Source organism: Pleuronectes platessa, chromosome 16, assembly GCF_947347685.1.
Source record: "Pleuronectes platessa chromosome 16, fPlePla1.1, whole genome shotgun sequence".
Classification (NCBI taxonomy): Eukaryota; Metazoa; Chordata; class Actinopteri; order Pleuronectiformes; family Pleuronectidae; genus Pleuronectes; species Pleuronectes platessa.
This window is the reverse complement of record NC_070641.1, coordinates 6,817,477-6,835,580: the sequence shown is the minus strand read 5'-3', so window position 1 is coordinate 6,835,580 and position 18,104 is coordinate 6,817,477. Positions and strand designations below refer to the sequence as shown.

The 18,104-nt window shown below is 41.3% G+C and overlaps 1 protein-coding gene across 2 annotated transcripts in view; it reads left to right on the top strand.

The window, feature by feature from the left end:
* LOC128458679 (protein shisa-6) overlaps positions 1–17,790 on the top strand; it is a 71,876-nt gene extending 54,086 nt beyond the window's left edge. Inside the window, exons 5-8 of one of the 2 annotated variants that reach the window (XM_053443601.1) lie at positions 6,356–6,418; positions 7,401–7,421; positions 8,851–9,009; positions 13,900–17,790. In XM_053443601.1, coding sequence (XP_053299576.1) covers positions 6,356–6,418; positions 7,401–7,421; positions 8,851–9,009; positions 13,900–14,585 — 929 coding nt within the window. In that variant the 3' untranslated portion in view covers positions 14,586–17,790. Of the gene's footprint in view, positions 1–6,355; positions 6,419–7,155; positions 7,422–8,850; positions 9,010–13,899 lie in introns of those variants that run through there. The other variant, XR_008342047.1, reaches the window with a different exon arrangement.
* Positions 17,791–18,104: the final 314 nt, after the last annotated feature.

Here is an 18,104-nt window from a genome sequence, read left to right as displayed (position 1 = left end):
AGGAAGCCGCGCTCCCCGAGACGCCGTCGGTCAAGCTCATGACACCGCATGGGCCCGGCTGAGAGAGTGGATCAGGGCTCTCTGCTGCACACGCCTGACCCTGTGCTGAGGAACCTTCTTTTTTTTTTAACAATGAAATAATCAGGATAGAGGGACGTGTTTCTTTCACAGCTGCAGCTTTTGAAATGGAAAATGAACTGACTTGTTATCAGCAGGGGAAAAGACTGGTAAAAACGTTATTATCAAAAAAAAAAAAATGCTCAGGATTTACAGGACATGGCTCACTTGTAAACAGAATTAATATTCATTCATGTACAGAGACAAATACTATAATTGCCTTGAGTGCACAAAGTGGAAAATGCTACAGGGGATGTGCAGTTTAATTTTTTAATTCCAGGGTGGGGAGACTTAAAATGCTCTGGTGTGTTTCATTAAAGAGAGGACAGGAGAGAATGCTGAGACAAAACACAAGTCATCACAAATAAACCGGCCGATAATAAAGGAGACCAATGATGCAATTTCAGGTTTTTCTCTCCTCAAGTGTGTTCTATGGGCTTTTTGTGACTGTAAAAGTTCTGCAAAGTTAAATGCACAAAGCTTGTGGTAAAGGGAACTCTTCTTCATAAACCACTGAAGCTCCTGAAACACCTCAGACATTTGACTGATACTTCTGTATTAATGTGCTGTCATGTGACAATTTAATAATATATTAATACATTTCTTTTATTGATATTTATTTATTTATTTTGACCGTAAAGAAATCCCACTTTTAGCTCAAAACAAGCTGAATAGCTCTTTTATTGTGTTACCATTTGTGTGGACGTGTGTGTCTGTATCTTTTTATCGTCTTCTTTTTCTTGCCCTTAATCAAACTGTCTTCGTGATTTATAAACTTGTATTGTACTGTATTGTATCAGCACACATTTGCACAATATATCCAGAAGCTGTGTCTCAAGTCAGGAGCTGCAGACTTTGCAGGAAACATTCTACGCGGCCAACGATGACCGCCTCCTTTGTCAGCAGCGTAGACGGCAAAGGCCGAAACCGAAATGAGACGGTCTGGTATAGAGGCTTTCTGTGATGGGCAGGACCAGCTTATTAAGCCCTCGCTTGTTGCTGAGCGAGAGTTGTAGTTAGAAAGTTTCCATGCCTGGTTTTTTGACATGTGTACCATTAGCTGTTTGGTTGGATGCTCCCATCACTTGCCTGCGTTTGTCACTAAGGGTGCAATGAATCCTGGGATATGCTGGGCCAAGTGGGATCCACCTAATGGAGCCTTTGTTTCTCTGGGATGACGCAATGTCGGAGCCTTCGACAGCCTAGTTGTGCTGTCGTGACGCAATCGGTCTTCAAATGGAGCCTCCGAAGGATTCAGCCCTGAACTGAGACAAAGCTAAGGTCTGCGAAAAAGAACAACATTTCCTACATGCGCTGGAAGAAATTGACCAATCGCAACAGAGCTTTGTCAGAGGTGGGTTCTTTAAAGGACAGGAGATAAAACCAAGTGTTGCAGAGAGGTCTTGAAAAGAGGAGCTGCACTAATGGGCAGTTTGAGGAAGGTGATGTGTTTTCTGAACATTAGGCCAAATTAAAATGATCAACCTGAGTATGTTTTAATTATTAAACATTATATTGTTGTGTTGAACTTGGCCAAAGTTTCAAATAAAGAGGTGAACATATGAAAACGTAACGAATGTGATATCAAAGTTCAGGCGTCAGAACGTGAAGTTTAATGTGACATCAGCTCCTCATAGCTTTTCTTTTTACAGACCTGTTATAACAGCTGCAATTGAAATCTATGGGACTATTTCATTGTCGATATACATCTTTAGATTTACATTTTAACCAGTTCACATCGGTCTAATGTGTGTTATCCTCACTGTACTGGAGAACCAGTGGGAGTTCAAAAATAAATGCTTCAAAGCAACGTTAATTCCCTGAGCACATAATGATTTTTTGTCCCTGGAGCTCAAACCCTTTTAGAGACTATTTGTTCAAATGGGCCTATTTGATACTGAAAGCAAAAGGATTTGGGTGAAGCGTCACTTCTATGTAATGACGATGAATTGCAACAGTTGCCAGCTGCTCTGTATATTCAGAGAGATAACAATGTGATTTGTTCTGATAATCAGTTTGGAAATGTCCCTTATTCTTTCCGGTTGCAAAATTCTCCACTGGGGTTAAATGCTTGTCACAGATCCATTAGAGATTAAAGTCCGGAGTGTTTCGAAGGTGAAGACACAAAATGGCTGCATGCTCCCCCTTTCTGTGTGACTTTCCATCACACTTTCATATGCACAAGGACAAGACAGGGTGATCTCTCCCACCAGGTGCTTCACACTCTGCCAGGCTAATGACATAGCACGGGCTCTCTCTCCGTACCCGGCGTCTGTCCCTCAGCTTCCCTGGAGCGAGGCATTTAAAATGGATCTGGGTCACAGTGGGATCCCCTCTGTCCACCCACTGGAACCTGGAAGCATTTGATTCGTTTGTGACAGAGTCACAAATCGACAAGACACATGCTTGGCTGTCAGCGAGAGCTGCTGCATTATGTATTAACACTTAGCAGGTGTGTTCTCCTCCAGATACTTCACATGGTGCGAACTCTGTGTCAGAGGGATTCAGCATGTCAGCGCCTCAGTGTGAAAGAATCAACTGATATGTAGGAGAAGAGGAGGAAATCCCCTAAAGTCCTTGTGATGTACAGGTGATGCAGCGCTGCACAATGATTTGAGTATTTTTATCAATCTGTATTAAATTATTCGCCTCATCCATGTTAGCAGATGAGACATGGACCATCTAAAATGTCAAAATGCACATTAAATATTTTTGTCTCAAAGATGGTTCCTGTCATTTAGGTTGCCACGGTTCCATTGCTCATCACTGTCACTCAGACTCTTGCTCTAAATGACGTAACAGGTGCAAGATGGCAGTTTTCATATCCAGAATATTTTGGCTTCATTTCCCATCAGTGGAAGAAGGTGGAGATGCATCATCCATGTTCATTTACATTCATTGGTTTATACAGAATAAGATGCATAGATATATAACTTGGTCAGTGATGAATTGACCTTGATGTTTTGGTCAGGGGTTTTGTAATCTGCTTGCACAGTTAGTCAGATTTACGTGAAACAGACAATGTACAAGTAAAATGTCAGATAAAAAATATACTGCAAAGGACTCAAGGACTTTTTATAATGATGGACAACATCTTGCCTCCTTCATGCTAGCAGATGGGACATGGTGCAAACTAAAACATCAAAGTAGTAGTAGTAGTTGATTTTTTTGTTGATTTTCTGGGGGTAATAATTAGTTATTTGATGATATAAAAACAATGAGAGAAGTCACGATCAACAGCTGAGCCTGTCTTGTGATTGGTCAGATGTGTGTCTTGGCAGGAGCTCAATACTACAGCTCCAGCTCACAATCACAACTGCACAGACTCTGGCTCCAAATGACGTAAACAGCACAAGATACCGCTGCTTGGCTATTTCATTTTGGTGCGGTGGGGGGGAGGAGACATGTCGTCCATCTTTATTTTCAGTCATTGGTTGGACATCATCAAAGCTCTTGTAGCTGAATGGGAAAAATCCTCGCAACCAGTTTCCATCATATACAAATATTAAGACCAGAGGAATGGAGGCTGTTACGGCAGCAGAATAATCACAGTTAACGTCATAATGAAATATATTCACATGTTCGGGTGTCCTCATACATTTATGTATTTTGTATATATATATAACGGTACATGTTCTGCATATAATGGATTTTTGAGCAGGTGAAATAGCAAAAACAATAGAGAAGTGACAAAATTCATAAAACACCATCGATCCATGGTTGTTGCAAAGATGGCCTCATGTACCAACATCACCTATCTTCCTGCTCTTGTGTGTTCGGAGGTACTGAAAGTGATTTCAGTTATGCACGCTGGCCCCGTCTCAGTTCATCGGTGTGGTTCTCCCTCCTTGGTGCGTATGAGAAGACAGAGCAGTGTATGTGCGTCAGATGGCCCTCTGACCAAACACTCCTCGAGGCCGTGGTGCGCGGGTCCTTAAGTTGTTGTCAGATTGCTGCGGTTTGCTCGAGGAGGGAACGTCAAATTTTCAGGCTACTCGCTGCAGCATTCGGGTTCCACTCGAGTCAACACTCCAGCCTCAGAAATAAGTGTATTTGTGTCTTGAATGTTTTTCCTCTGACGGTTTTGTGTTGTGTGATTGCTCACTGTCCCCGGGCTGAATCGTGCCTGGCTGCATCATCGTGTGCCCGGACCAGACTTTGCTTTGAAATGCACATTCCTCGTAAACAAATTACATATTATTACTTTTTTGTGTGCTGAATTTACTGCCTGGGATGCTGCACAAGAGCAATAACATTGAAATATAAGATAAAATTGGATAGTACACATTTAAGGCCAGAATGGGGGATTACAGCAAAGGAAAAATGTCCTTGCTCGGTGATAAACTTTTGAACCATCTGCAACATTTTAATGTACGAAATGCATTGAAATTCACTGATGAAAAAGGTTATTTATTTGGTGACATAACCACTTTCATTTCGACTTCATAGCAGAGTGTTTTAGCAACAGGCAGAAATGTCAGATCCATCCACTGAGGAAGCAACATCATTGAAATACAATCAGTGATCTTTATCAAAAGCAGAACCCCACCCCCCTGTTGTCAGTCCAAAGCTAAAGAGCTCATACACATTGTTTAAAGCTATGAGAGTTTGGTTTTTATCGTCATTAGCTCTCTTACAGGAAGATAGATGAACATATTAAAATGCAAATAAGGTGCAACCATCATATATCCACGCTTTGTATGCTCTGCTTTCAGAAGCAGCTGATCTAATTGAATAAAGGCAATATTTTCCTCTCTGAAATTATTTGAACTCCCCTGGCTGCTCGGCGATGGAATCTGGTTTGTTCTCTGACCGCTCAAACAACACGTAACGATGTTAGTGCAACATCAAATGAGTCACTTACAGGGAAGATGGATCACCGTGAGGTGGAGCCATGTTCCGTGGCTCCTTTTTTCATAAAGAGGCTGTAATCAATCATTTTGGCAAAGCAGAGCTTCACTGTGGATTCCGTCAGATTGACGAAGCACTCACAGAGCCGCAACTGAGCAGTGACAGTTTAATGTTTGCTGGAGACGCACGGAACAAATCAAAGCTTCATATCTGGGGATGCAGCGGACACTGAATGATGCTGATGGAAACTCCACCTGATCAATGATGGAGACAATTGCTGCAGAGCTTATTGTGCTGATCCCAACAAGAGAGTGAGGTTTTTTTAATATGATTAAGGCAAGACAACGAGTATTTACCCACATATGGCCAATTTAAATGTACTAAGGGAGAAATATATATATATATACAGTATATTGCAGTGTGTGTTTCCTCTAGTGTGTTATATAGGTTTTTAGGTATCTAAAAGGTCTGCAAAGTTAAGAAGCAGAAAGTCCACCCCACAGAAAACACTGCTCCTGAAGCTGTGATGTGTCGTCCATTCCAAAACTTCCATGGAATTAGGATGTCACCTGACAAGATTCCACACATTTGCCTAAGGCACGGCCAGCGGCTAGTCTGACACGCCCCCTAGCCAACCCAGGTTAAGTGGGAACAGAAGCTGAAGTTTCCTACATGTGCTCGAAGCAGTTGCCCACTCATAACTCAGTGAGCTGACCAATCATCTGGAAGGGGGACTTAAAGAGACAGGAGCTGAAAAATTGACGGGAGTTCCAGACATAGGCTGAATGGAGGAGCTCCAGCAATGGACAATATAAGAAAAGTGATGTGTTTTCATGAGAGCATCTGAACCTTTTTAGGTAATAACCCAAATTATAACCATCAACCTGGATATGAAGAGAATTTGTCTTCTTTAAAGTCTGAATTTTTATGGAGCTGATCTGAAGTCATTGAGGAAGCAAGGGAAATCCCTCGCAGGCATGGTCTGAGGAGTTTGTGTTGGGTATTAAGTTGTAACTTTCAGGCGAGGTCCTGCACTTGATTCTTAATCTGTTTACTGTTGCTTGACTGTGAGCTTCCAATTTTTGCTGGAAGAGTAACTGGATTAAACCGTAGATTGCGTTATGCTGTGCTGTTTTAAAATGTAAATGTCACCCGCATCGTTTTGGGGTTTGTGGAGAAATATCTCAAATACTGTGCAAAACCAATTTAAACTGACCACTTGATAACAAAAAGGTCAAAAGGGAAGATCTATCTTTTAAAAAATGGTTTTGATTGAAGTGACCCTTTAACGTGACCCTTCATGCACAGGAACCTAACACATTCCTGTGAGTTGAACACACTTTGTTGAAATCCAGTGGTAACTCTCTCTGTGCTCTTCTCACAATAGGAAACCACCACCACGACTATCAGCACAGCCACCTGGATCTGACAGCGCTCACACCTAAACTAGGTAAGAAGAACTGTCATGCTGTGTTGTCCTTAACATGGGATGTGACATTGCATGTGTCTCCACAATTCACCATGCTTGAAAATGAGAATACACATTTGTAAGGCTCGCCAGCAAAGTATCCAGACAAATCTTTCCGTCCTTTCAACTTCTCTGAACGTTAAGGAAAGACCTGACGGTTGCCGTCGACCTGACTTGACTTGTTAAAATGATATGCATTGTTATCTGTCTCTAAACGAAAGAAAGCCAGACAGATCTTTCGGGCAGACTATTTCCATTTTCAAGGACAAAAGTATATCTCTCCCGGGGAAATTAAAATCCGAGAGAACGATAAAGGAGTCTGGAGAGAAAATGAAAAGCAAAAAGTGCAGGATAATCAAAGGATCATCTGAGCAGTTTGCTGAAGTTATTGAAAACCAAATTACTGCTACCGCGTCCTATGTATTTCTCTGAATGCGATTTCCCCTGAAAGAGGAGCAGCGTTCACTGTGGAATTACTGAATGGTCCTGCAACTAAACGGCAATGAAATGAAACACAGTGTAATTAAAGAGGGAATCAGGCATTGTTTGTTACATAAATCCCCTCTCTGCTCTTCTAAAAACTGCAGCGGCAGATGTTTGGTGTCAGTGTCTCCCAAGTTAAAGATGAGAGACACTCACTGGATCACAGTACATCGTTTTCCACCATTAATGGAACGCTGTCTCTTAAGCAGGGCGGTCTTTACTGGGAAAATGGGTTTCAAAAGTGCTTTCAGTGCCAAATAAAACTCTTCAGGCTTTGGCTTTTGAAGTGTATTTAGTTTCTGACGAGGATCGTAGCTGTATAATTCAAGAGTTGCCGGTTTGGAGTTTGCATCAAACCTGGGCAGCATTATTTTTTGCAGTATTGGCTCTGAATAAGGCCGACCTCTGCTATGGGAGACTCGGTTAAAAACTGTGCACGTTGATTGTGATTGATCCTTTTTTTCTCACTTGGATTTGTTAGCCCACCGACAAATGAGATACGGTAAGTGATACACATGCACATGGTGTTTATGTGTATTTGTTTGCTTCATCTTTTCTACCACACATATCATGTAGAGATCCAAATTCTTACCCGCACACTGGAGGTCATTTTTTATTCTCCTCTCTCCTCTTTTTTTTTTTTTTTTGTAAGCGCTTGTCTATTTTACGCAGTCTCCAAACTTCACGCCTCTGCATTATAATCCATGACCTTTACTCCGATCTCAAAATCTTTTCTTTGCACATGAAGTTTTTTTTGCCCCCTTCACTCCTCTAACCAGCTTTATCCTCCCCACGCCCCCCCCTCCATCCCCTCCACCCCACACCCACACTTCTTCAGACATTGAAAATTTCCCCTCTACACCATATGTTCCTTGGTGTTGTGTGTCCCTGTCCTCCTTGCTGCAGTATAGTCGCCCAGACCTATTTTTAAACCCAGAGTCCCTGCCCGTATCGCACCCCTCCCCACCCACTGTGCCCGTTGACCCATGACGGGGCGTCCCGAATACTGAAGCCACAGGAGCTCCACGCAGTGCAGGCAGCGTTAATGGGGCCATATCAGCGATAACTCAAAATGAACCGATGAAGACATTTTGCTGCAGTAAAGCAACACTTTGAATCAGACAAAATAATTTGCTGGAATTCATCAGTTCAGCCTAATACAGCAGTTCGTCATTTTAGTCATTAGTCTACGCTCAAGCTTTGTCAACACACACATATGGATGTGCCCAAAGAAAATACCTGAGTGTAGCGACAGGTCTCAGAGAGCCCAGCTTGTATACGTCCCAAAGCACAACAGCTGTTGGGATCAAACCAGGTGGTGGATGTTCCACCACCTGGTCATCTGGACATGTAAAAAACTACATTTTAAAAAATATTAAAAAAATTGTGAAGGCTTCAAGAGGCAGGTACATACAGGTAACGATGAAAGTTGATGCAAATTTATGCAAATTGAACGTGAAAGTTGCTTTTTCTTATTGTCATAGTAAATGAGTTATTATATTACGTATATGATTTAGCTTTTCTGGATTAATTAATGATCATAAAAACAAATATATGAAAAAACAAGCCCTTATTATTGGGATACAAACCACTAACACAACCTGTGCATTGGGTATTTTTCATATTTGTTCGAAAAATACCTCTAGGAGTAAACACAAACAATTTAAAGTAGTTCCCTATATCTAGTCATAGTTTTTATATCCAATCCAATTTATTTTGGTCCAAACAAAACCACTGCAACATTGTGCTGCACGCCCCCAGGAAACGCAGGCAGGCCTTCCGAGTCAGATTCATAAAAACTGACCTCCAGTTCATCCATCAGCCGGTGTGTAAGTTCAGGTCACCTTCAAGCTGCCGCTCCGCCCCCCCTCCCGTTTCTGCCTGACTGTCTACTGACTGCACTGCACCGCTTCCTCCTCTGTCGCCTGTAGAAAGACCCCAGCGGATGAACAACATCCTGACCTCAGCCACAGAGCCCTACGACGTGTCCCTCTCCAGATCCTTCCAGAACCTCAGCCATCTGCCGCCCTCCTACGAGCTAGCCCTCAAGCCTGACTTAAGTAAATACTCCTCCTCTCTGCACAGATTAAGTAGGTGGTCTGCCAGTTCATCCTCCATCGCCGTATTTGCTCGATGCAGTTGAGGAAAAAAAAAGAGACGGGGAATGACGTCACCCTCATGCCCCCGCGCATTCAAGGGTCGTCGCATTCACCGGGTCTGGCCCGATGAAGTGTCTGAATGTTCATTAAAGACATGTGCAACATGATAAGTATCTCCAGATGTGTGGCACCTGATCTTTTCACCTTTTTGAGGGCTTCTTAAAATGCCCGACAACTTGCTGGAGCCTCCATACTCATTCCCATGAGCTATTGGCCCATCGACTGACAACTAATTGGCATGTAATTTGGCTCCATCTGCGGCCCATGTCATGTTGCTAATGTCTCTTAATGACATATTAACAGACAATTTTTTCCAGGCTGAATGGCTCTTTTACTCCGACAGGATGGTGCTTTCTTGTCTCAGTGATGCTACAGTTCATTATCTCTGCTGTGACATTTTCAGCTCGATGATGGAGTTGATGCTGCCATTTCAACCTCATGACGAGCGCATGCCTGCCTAAGATTCTTTTCTTTTTTTTTTCATTCAAGTTTTTATTTATTTAAGCGTGAAGCCTCAAGACGCCATAGAGCAGGGAGGGATGAAAACAAGGTTTATCTTGGAACTTATTCCTGACACAGCCTGGAGCCTGGACTCTTTGGTCAGACGATTTTAGTTGTACTAAAGTTAGTTAGTTTCACTGCGATTGTAGCATTTAAGCAATCTAAGGATGGATTAATGGACATATTAGCAGATTTTTAAATGAATTTTAACGTTTTTTAACGTCAATACAGTGGATGCTGCTATAGTTAGCTCATATGATGAGCATCGCTTGTCTATAGCAAAGTAAAGACTGTAAGAGAATTCTTGTAAAATCAGGTAAATGTTCTTTTCAGATTGAGATCCAACATTTATAGTTGATGACCATTTCTTATATTGTATTGTCGAGCAATGTATTTTTTGTTGCAGCTGGTCTTCTCTCAACTGTGCATGTAAAGTTCCTTTCAGTCACTGAACCAAGTGTTAATCTATATATTTCTTTTATCATGCTCATGTAAACAGACACTGAATAGGTGCTGTTACATGTCCCTTCAGGTTCTGTTGACTGAATCAAGCAGTACAGTGTGAACAAGCTGTATGTCTGCCTGTGTATTATGTTGTTATAAGATATAACAGATTTGTTTACAGTCAAACATTTCTGTCAGAAACTGCTTCCTTTAACCTCCAGAAGCTTTTCTGAGTTTAAAATGTCAGTAGAAACATTACAGAGGCCTTGATCCAGGTCTTTTGTGTCGTGTTTTTTTTTTTATTTCTATGAAGCACAATGCAGTGTCTACTGTCCTTGAATCTTAACAGGAGTTGCACATGGGAGGAAGCTATTTAAATATGGCTTCAGCCCCTTTCTAGTGGCCCAGTTGTGCGATTGGGGCAATCTCCTCTCAGTGCATTCAGCACTCCTCCTTTACACATTTGCCTTTTCTCTCGCTGATCAACTCGAGGTTATCTTGCTGGAGCCTTGGACACACATTGAATATCTCACAGATTAATCACGTTGAACTACAAAGAGTCTTTTCACACTAGAGACAGAGGACCAGTAGAATTTGTCAAATGAGCGGGCAAAAGTTGTCCCTTGAAAAAAAGGCTAAGGTTTGAGCATGAGTGCGGTCTTTGGAAATGAGCCTCTATGAAAGTTAATAGATTGCTGTTTTAATTAAACCATCTGGAGAGAAGATGGTGACTTCAATAAATCAGTATAGTTTATTTGCAAACTTTAAATGCTAGAGGATTGTGTATGTGTGTGTGTGTGACTCCTCTTCCATTCTAGCCATCCTTCTGTGATGACAGAAAAGGCAAAGATCGAGGACACAGCTCTAAAATATCCCGTTCAGCTCCTCCCTCCCCTTTCAGAACACCAGCCACGTCTTAATCCCAAGAACAACAACAACAAAAAGAAAATAGAACACAAAACGATACTGCTGCTTTCCTCCATTCATGCTCCAAACATCTCCAAAGTTCACTATATAATGGATGTTCCACCAGTTCCACGAGTGAAAGTGCATTACACGATTACAGTCCTCCGCGATCAATGGCTGACACATAAATATACTGGCTCTATTGAATCTAATCTTGCAGAGTGGGAGCTGGGGCTTAATTAGCCGATGTTAGCAATTTCCTACGTATGCAGCTCCGATGCTCGCTCGGGACCCGCTCGCCCCTCACAAACATGTTAATTGTAAAGTGCTGCGTTTTATCAGCGCCGCAGAGGTGAGATCAAGCAGTATGCATCCGTCATTTCAGCGTATGCAGCGCAACGTGTGTGTAAATAAAAAGCATAAATCAAGAGGCACCTCTAGGTAAACACATTGTGTATTTGTAGCTGACACATTTTGAGCCAATTCCCCCTTAAAATGTGTATTATTTAATGTAATTATAATAAGCTTTTATCGTTTGCTAAACTGAAACCTTTTTTTCATTTGCTGTTCATACTGATTGCTGCTAATGTGACCTCAATTCTCTCTCCATGTTTGCACATTGTCATGATAACGTCAGGATATTGTGTTTAAAGCACTGACTCTAATCAGTCTGGCATTTAGGGGTTCAGTATCTTGCCAAGGACACTTAGGCATGCAGATGGGATAGAGTGGGATTCGAACTGGCAACCTTCTTGTTGCAGAGCACCCGCTCTATCCCCTAGGCCACGCTCTCCCTTCCTTGGATCCTTAACATTGAGTTAACATTTCCGAAGGTTCATCAATGCAGCTCGTTGGTAGACATCAGAGGACTTTTAGGCTTTATAAGATGGTGTAAATTACGTTGTGTATAGTCGAATATGAATGTCAGGTCTTATTTGACACTTAAATGACACCACAGGAGCCGTATGGAGTTTTTAACGTTTGAAGACAGTTCACTAAAATCTTTGGTTGTATTGGATTCGGCTGCTACACTGTTTACCCCTGACACTCTAGAAGAGTTTTGTGGAGTCAAACACTTTACCCACCCCTCCACTGGCAGAGTGGTGGGAAGATAATGAGTGAATTATCATTTTTGGGTGAACTATCCCTTAAAGTAAAAAAGAAACAAGGAAGAAAAGCAGGCAAACAAGAATGCAGTCTCCCCTTTGTTTTAATGCTGCACCTAACCTGGGGTAAATCTGACCACTCTACACCCTATTTTCTGAGGCGTAGGCTTGGATCCTCTTATATAATATGTTTCTGCCACGTGTTTTTCTCTTTCCAAAAAGGGCTTGAGTGTATAATCACTTCAGATCTCTCACAGTGACTGGATCCTTGATTTTGACCTATTAGTGGAGCTACGGGCCACGGCTTGTCAATTGTCTGCACATTTGTCGCCTCTGGTTGCGTTTGGTTGACATTTTCTGCCATAATGTCACATCTAAACCAATTCTGTGGGGGAAGACACTAGAGCACTCGGACCACTGTCATTAGGAATGCACAGAGCAGTGGACGTGAAACCCCTCATGGAGGGACAATGAGGTGACATTCTGTATCCAGGCATGAAACTTCTCCCTGGGCATACAGACAAACAATTCCCATATGACGAAGTATGGTACTAAAATAGTTATCCGACCTCTGTGTTCCTTAATAATAAACGACTGCAGAGGTAACAACCCCTCAGCTGAAGCAGCCAATCACAGAGTCTCAGTGGTTGCGTTCTCTTGAGTATCAGAGTTGCTTAAAATATAAAGGGTTGACAGAACTCTGCAGACAAGTGATCCCTGCCTGTGGTAAGTACAGCCGTAATGACTTCACCATTACGACACACACAACCCAGAGGAGGACCGTCTTTCTGGCAGAGGAATTAAACAACACATGAACTGTTGAGGACTGATGAGGACTGTGGCACCGTAATGAGGCCTCGTCCTGTTTTTCATGAGCAAAAAGGATTTAAAGCTGTTTTAACAGAATTCAACCTCTGTTGTGCTCAACCTATTTAAAATATTTAAGAACTAAAAAGAGTATTTTGGCAGTTGGTTTATGTCACCAGAGAATACACAGCACAGTTAGAGGTTATCTGAAGCTCATTTGAACAGAACCCTGAAGGCAACCCTTCAGGCCAGAGAAAACATCCACCCAAACACTGGTGCTCTGTCCACGGGGACCATCCCTGTGATGTGACAGTGTCACCAATTGATCAGGTAGTGAATCAATTTATATAATGACAGTTTCCACTGAGGGAATCTGCAAAGCCTCAGGAGAAACCATTAGTTGTGTTCAATGAATGGTTTTGGCGCAGGTGGGCTTTAGTCCTGAGGTTGGCCAATGGCCGCTCTCCACCTTTAGGATAATGACTACCGGTGGACATGATGGGATATATCTGGGTCTTTAATGTCCTCTATGGTGGAAGAAAAGGCACAAAACATAAACAAATAATATTTTCAACTCTTGTAGTCCAAAGGCACAAAGGTGATTTAGAGTTTCTTGGCAGCATCACGTTTCACAAAGGATTGGTTCTTGAATATTGCCGATACCTTTGCAATATTGAGTTACTGCAGGGTCCTTGTTTCAATGATTTGTGGAGATAAACGTGTCAAGTTAATGAGAACAGAAATGATGTCATGCTGCAAATTGCATCTTGTATGGAACAAATTTGTATAAATGGCCCCAAGGAGCCCGACAAAACATCATTGTTGTTGATTGTTATTGAGCGGTATAGAATGTTATTCTAGGAAACATAGGAATCATTAATGAGACAAGAGTGCACTTTCAGATGGAGATTTAAAAATTAATAATTATATTGCTTGAATACAAAACACCTAATTTTATGCAGATGTAAACCATACTCTAAAAGAATCCAAGGATGTGTTTATTTATTTAAAGCAAAACCAGTTATTCTAATACAACATCCGTTTCCTTACTTCTTAGTTGATAAGGATGTGGAGGAGTACTACACAAGGAAGCATCATCATCCTGACTTCGGTGGCCGGGGACCGACCCACATGGTGAAGCTGAATGCTGATCCTGTGCAGCATCAGCAGCACCAGCAGCACCAGCAGCACCAGCAGCATCAGCAACATCAGCAGCACCAGCAGCACCAGCAGCAGCAGCAGCAACAGCAGAGGCAGCGGCCCCGCAGAGTCCAGAGGGCTATGTCCCAGGACCACGTCCTGTCTCCTCCCAGGACACCGCGACGCGGAGACTATGGCTTATCTTCATATGGCGTCATGGCAGCCGCTGCATATGGAAGCAGCCGACACCTCTCAGAGGAGCAGCTGCTGTCAGCGGACCGCCTCCTTTCCCAGGATCCCTTGCTGTCCCCGGCAATGAGGCGTGACAAGTTCCGGGAGAAGGCAATGTCACGTGCCATGTCTCACGCTGACATGCTGATGCCAACCACGCCGGTCATGGACCGCCATAAGATAGCGAAGATGCACTCTCAACCCAGTGCCTCTAATGATTCCTACAACACACTGACGGTCAACCACCAAGCGCCCACGTCTAAGAGGCAGGCGTTTGCCTCCCGACGAACACACACAGTGGACCACCTACAGTACATTCCCGGCCACCACCACACATACCGCACTGCCAGTAAGAACGAGGTAACTGTTTAACCACTAAGTAGAAGGAATCCTTTGACACACCGAGGACAATTATCACGTTAGAACAGCCTCCTGCATTAAACACTTCCTGCTTTTTAGCACAAGCTTCCTGTGTCATCCATATTTTGGGGTAACTAGAATCCACCCTAGCAAAGACTTTTCTCTCTTAGAGCATCATAAGGGCTTTGAGTGTTGACACAGAGGGATCCTTCATGTCAAACAAGTGACAGTGTGAAGAAAATATTTTTTAAAGAGGACATCGGACTGGAAGGGAATTGTATCAACTTTATAAATATATAAATATATTTACTATTTGTATTTTCAGTCCTTGTTATAGCTTTAGAGATTCTTATTGACTCATGTAAGCACTACAAATGGTGCCTCTAAAAATCGTCCCATTTCAGTGATGGAGTGGATTTGTGGGTTAAAAAGCACAATTAATGAATTCACTTTTGTTCGTTTAGTTTTACTCTCTTCTTTGATTTAAAAATGGCCAGAACATATCAGCTCATTAGTGAAAACAGAGGTTATTTCTGTTGCATACAATAGATGATTGTAAATAGGCTATATTAGCAGCATTCAAAGAAAAAAGCTGGTCCTTTGGCCTTATTATTTAAGTGTTTCTTCTCCCACCTGGAATCTATAATGGATTCATAATTTTTTTTTTTTATTCTAGATAAGTCAAAGATCTCAAATAAATATTTCCACGAATATCAAAGAAATATGTGGCTCTAATATGTATAAGGGGAATTTTTGTTTTCTTTCTTAACTGTGCTTGTAGCATAGAGCGGTTGTGTATGAAGTATCCTCTCACTCCTATCGTTTGGCACCTTCAGTCTGCAGATGTTGATCCACAGATTAAAATGGTTGGTTTTTATGGTTGGATTTGTTGAATTTACCTAATTTCTTACTTCTTACTTCATTACTTTTGCGTCCGTGTGTTGACTCTCGCCTGCCCACCCTGCTTTATTTGTGATTGGCCAGCTGCCTTCATCTCTACATATCAGGTAATCTGTGTCGGAAACTAAGCGGCGTATAGGTCCAGTCGTAGTTTTGTGCCGATGTGATGACTGAAACAATCAATACTGAAGAGAACGTCATAACTGCTAGTCAATCAAGCATTATTTAAAACTGTGAACTGTTTGTCCAAATGTTTTCATTAAAGCAATGCCTTATTTTATCGAATCCCATATGCTCTTAATTGCAACAATCATGCTTTTGTCTCGTCTCTTTGTCTTAGCTCATTGTGCAACATTCCTGACTGTGATTTACCAGCAGAACCAGCAGTAAAAGCCTGTTCAGCGATAGATGATACGGTACATACAGTATACCTCGAAAAGACTCAATTCAATTGCAGAAGTCTAAAACTCTTAAAACTAAAACAATCGGTACAAATAGGAACATCATATTCTTATTGGAAATTTGCTCAACTACTGTCATTACATGAATTAGATTTGTTTCACATTTACAGGCTTGTATGCAGTGCTTTTGTTTTAATTTTATCAGTCAGATGACTTGGAAAGTAGAAGTCTTCATGGTTCCGCTTGTGTCCTTGTAATCGAGGCCATTCCGGGTTGGACAGATTCTAAATATTAGTCAGTGTTTTCAGGTTGGGTAGAATGTCTTCATTATGTCTAGTCCCTCAGAGGGTCCCTTTCGGACTCCCTATCAGCTACATGGTCACAATATTTCATTATCAAAGTTAATAGATGGATAATCATGGTGCTGGAGGCAACACATTATTTGAAGATCTGAAGCAAGTCTCAAAAAGTCCCAACTCAAGATTTGATCAGATACCCTATCAAGACAGTTCAGTCCAAACTCAAGGCAATTCAGAATTGAGCAGTCCCAAGGTGAGGCGATTTTGTCCCAAGTCAAGGCAAATGAAAACTGAGTAGTCCTAAGGTAAGATGATTCAGTTCCAAGTCAAGACAGTTCAGGCCCAACTCAAATCCATGTTATGTCAAGTCCTAGCAAGTCAATGCAATTTAGTGATAATTAGGTGACAGGTCAGGTCCCCAGTCAATGAAATTCAGAGCCATGCAGTCCCAAATCAGAACAATTAAATCCCAAGTACCAAATCAATCCTGTTTCAAATTCCATGTGAAATTACTTCAGTCCCTCGTCAAATCTCGAGTCCAATTAATTCAGTCCCAAGTCAAGAACATTGAGTCCCAGGTGAAGCCTCAAGTTAAGATAAATTAATTCAGAGTCAAAAATTAGTCAAGTCAACTAAGTCTCTTTCGTCCCTGGTAAAATCCTATATCAAGACGACAAACAAAGTCCAATTGATTTTGACCTGTGAACAACTCTAGAGTGTAAAACAGTGTTCAGGAGGGAAATCTTCCTTATTGTAGACTCTCACCGTCAATTCTAAATATCAGAATATAATATCATTTTGGTTCAAGAAAAACATCAGGGACATTGCTGGTTCTTCAGATATATAATTAGATGGCTACTGTACTTTAAAAAGCTGAATACAATTGTTTATCTGTGATCAGAACTGTGGCAGCAAAGCAATGTCTCAAAACACATAATTATTTGTTGAAATGCGCTCACACAATGTTGCATGTTTTTGTTTGTCAACTGTCATTTACTGACAGCGAAGGGATCAGAAAAGTCGTCCAAATCTCTCTTGAGTTTAAATAATTTATTTCTCGATGTTACACTTTAATTTATATTAAATGATGTCAATTAGAGATCATCTTTTCCCCAAAATTCTTGTTGTGTACATAGTTTATTTTTTTGGAGAGTGCTTGTTAGGTAATGAATTGCATTTTATAGCTATGGGTAAAAGAAGGGGTGTTAATGGTTTAGTAGACTACAAATACAACTTTCCTTGCCAAGGCTCAGCTGATCACACTTTCTGCTCCTTCTTTTCACTTAATTAATAATGATGTCATCCCAAGAGCCTTTTTCTCAATGTGCAATATTTCCTGTTTATGCAGTATAACTTTATAGCCACTTTTTAAAATGTTGTGAGGTTCATTTGCTCTCATAAAGGCTTTGTTTTCCTTGCTCTTCATGTTTTTTTTATAATACAGCTAAATGTGGTATGAATGAAAACAGGTGTCAGTGTAATTGCACAAATAACTGAATACTAATTGAAAAGCTTCAAAACAACAAATATTGACTTCTTGTGCAGTTTTCTGTTTGTTTTCAAATCATTAATGCACATCCTCTGTATATTGTATACATCAATTAAAATGGTATCACAATTTCAAATGACAGGATTCAGAGCGACTATGAACCACATTTGTGTGTGTGCTAATGATTACTAAGCTACGGAAGCAATTATTTCTAATCAGTGTTTTTAATGTAACATATCTACCTTTTAACAAAAAGTATAACTATTTTGAAACATACCAATTTCCCTTTTGAACGTTTGATTAAAAAGCCATTCAAATTAACATATGCTGTAGTTTTACATGTTATTAAACATAAGAAGGATTAAACTCATTCAAAAGCCATCAGAAATGACTGTTGCAAGCAATAACTACCTAAGAGTTGAAAAGTCTCTGTCTGCCCTTG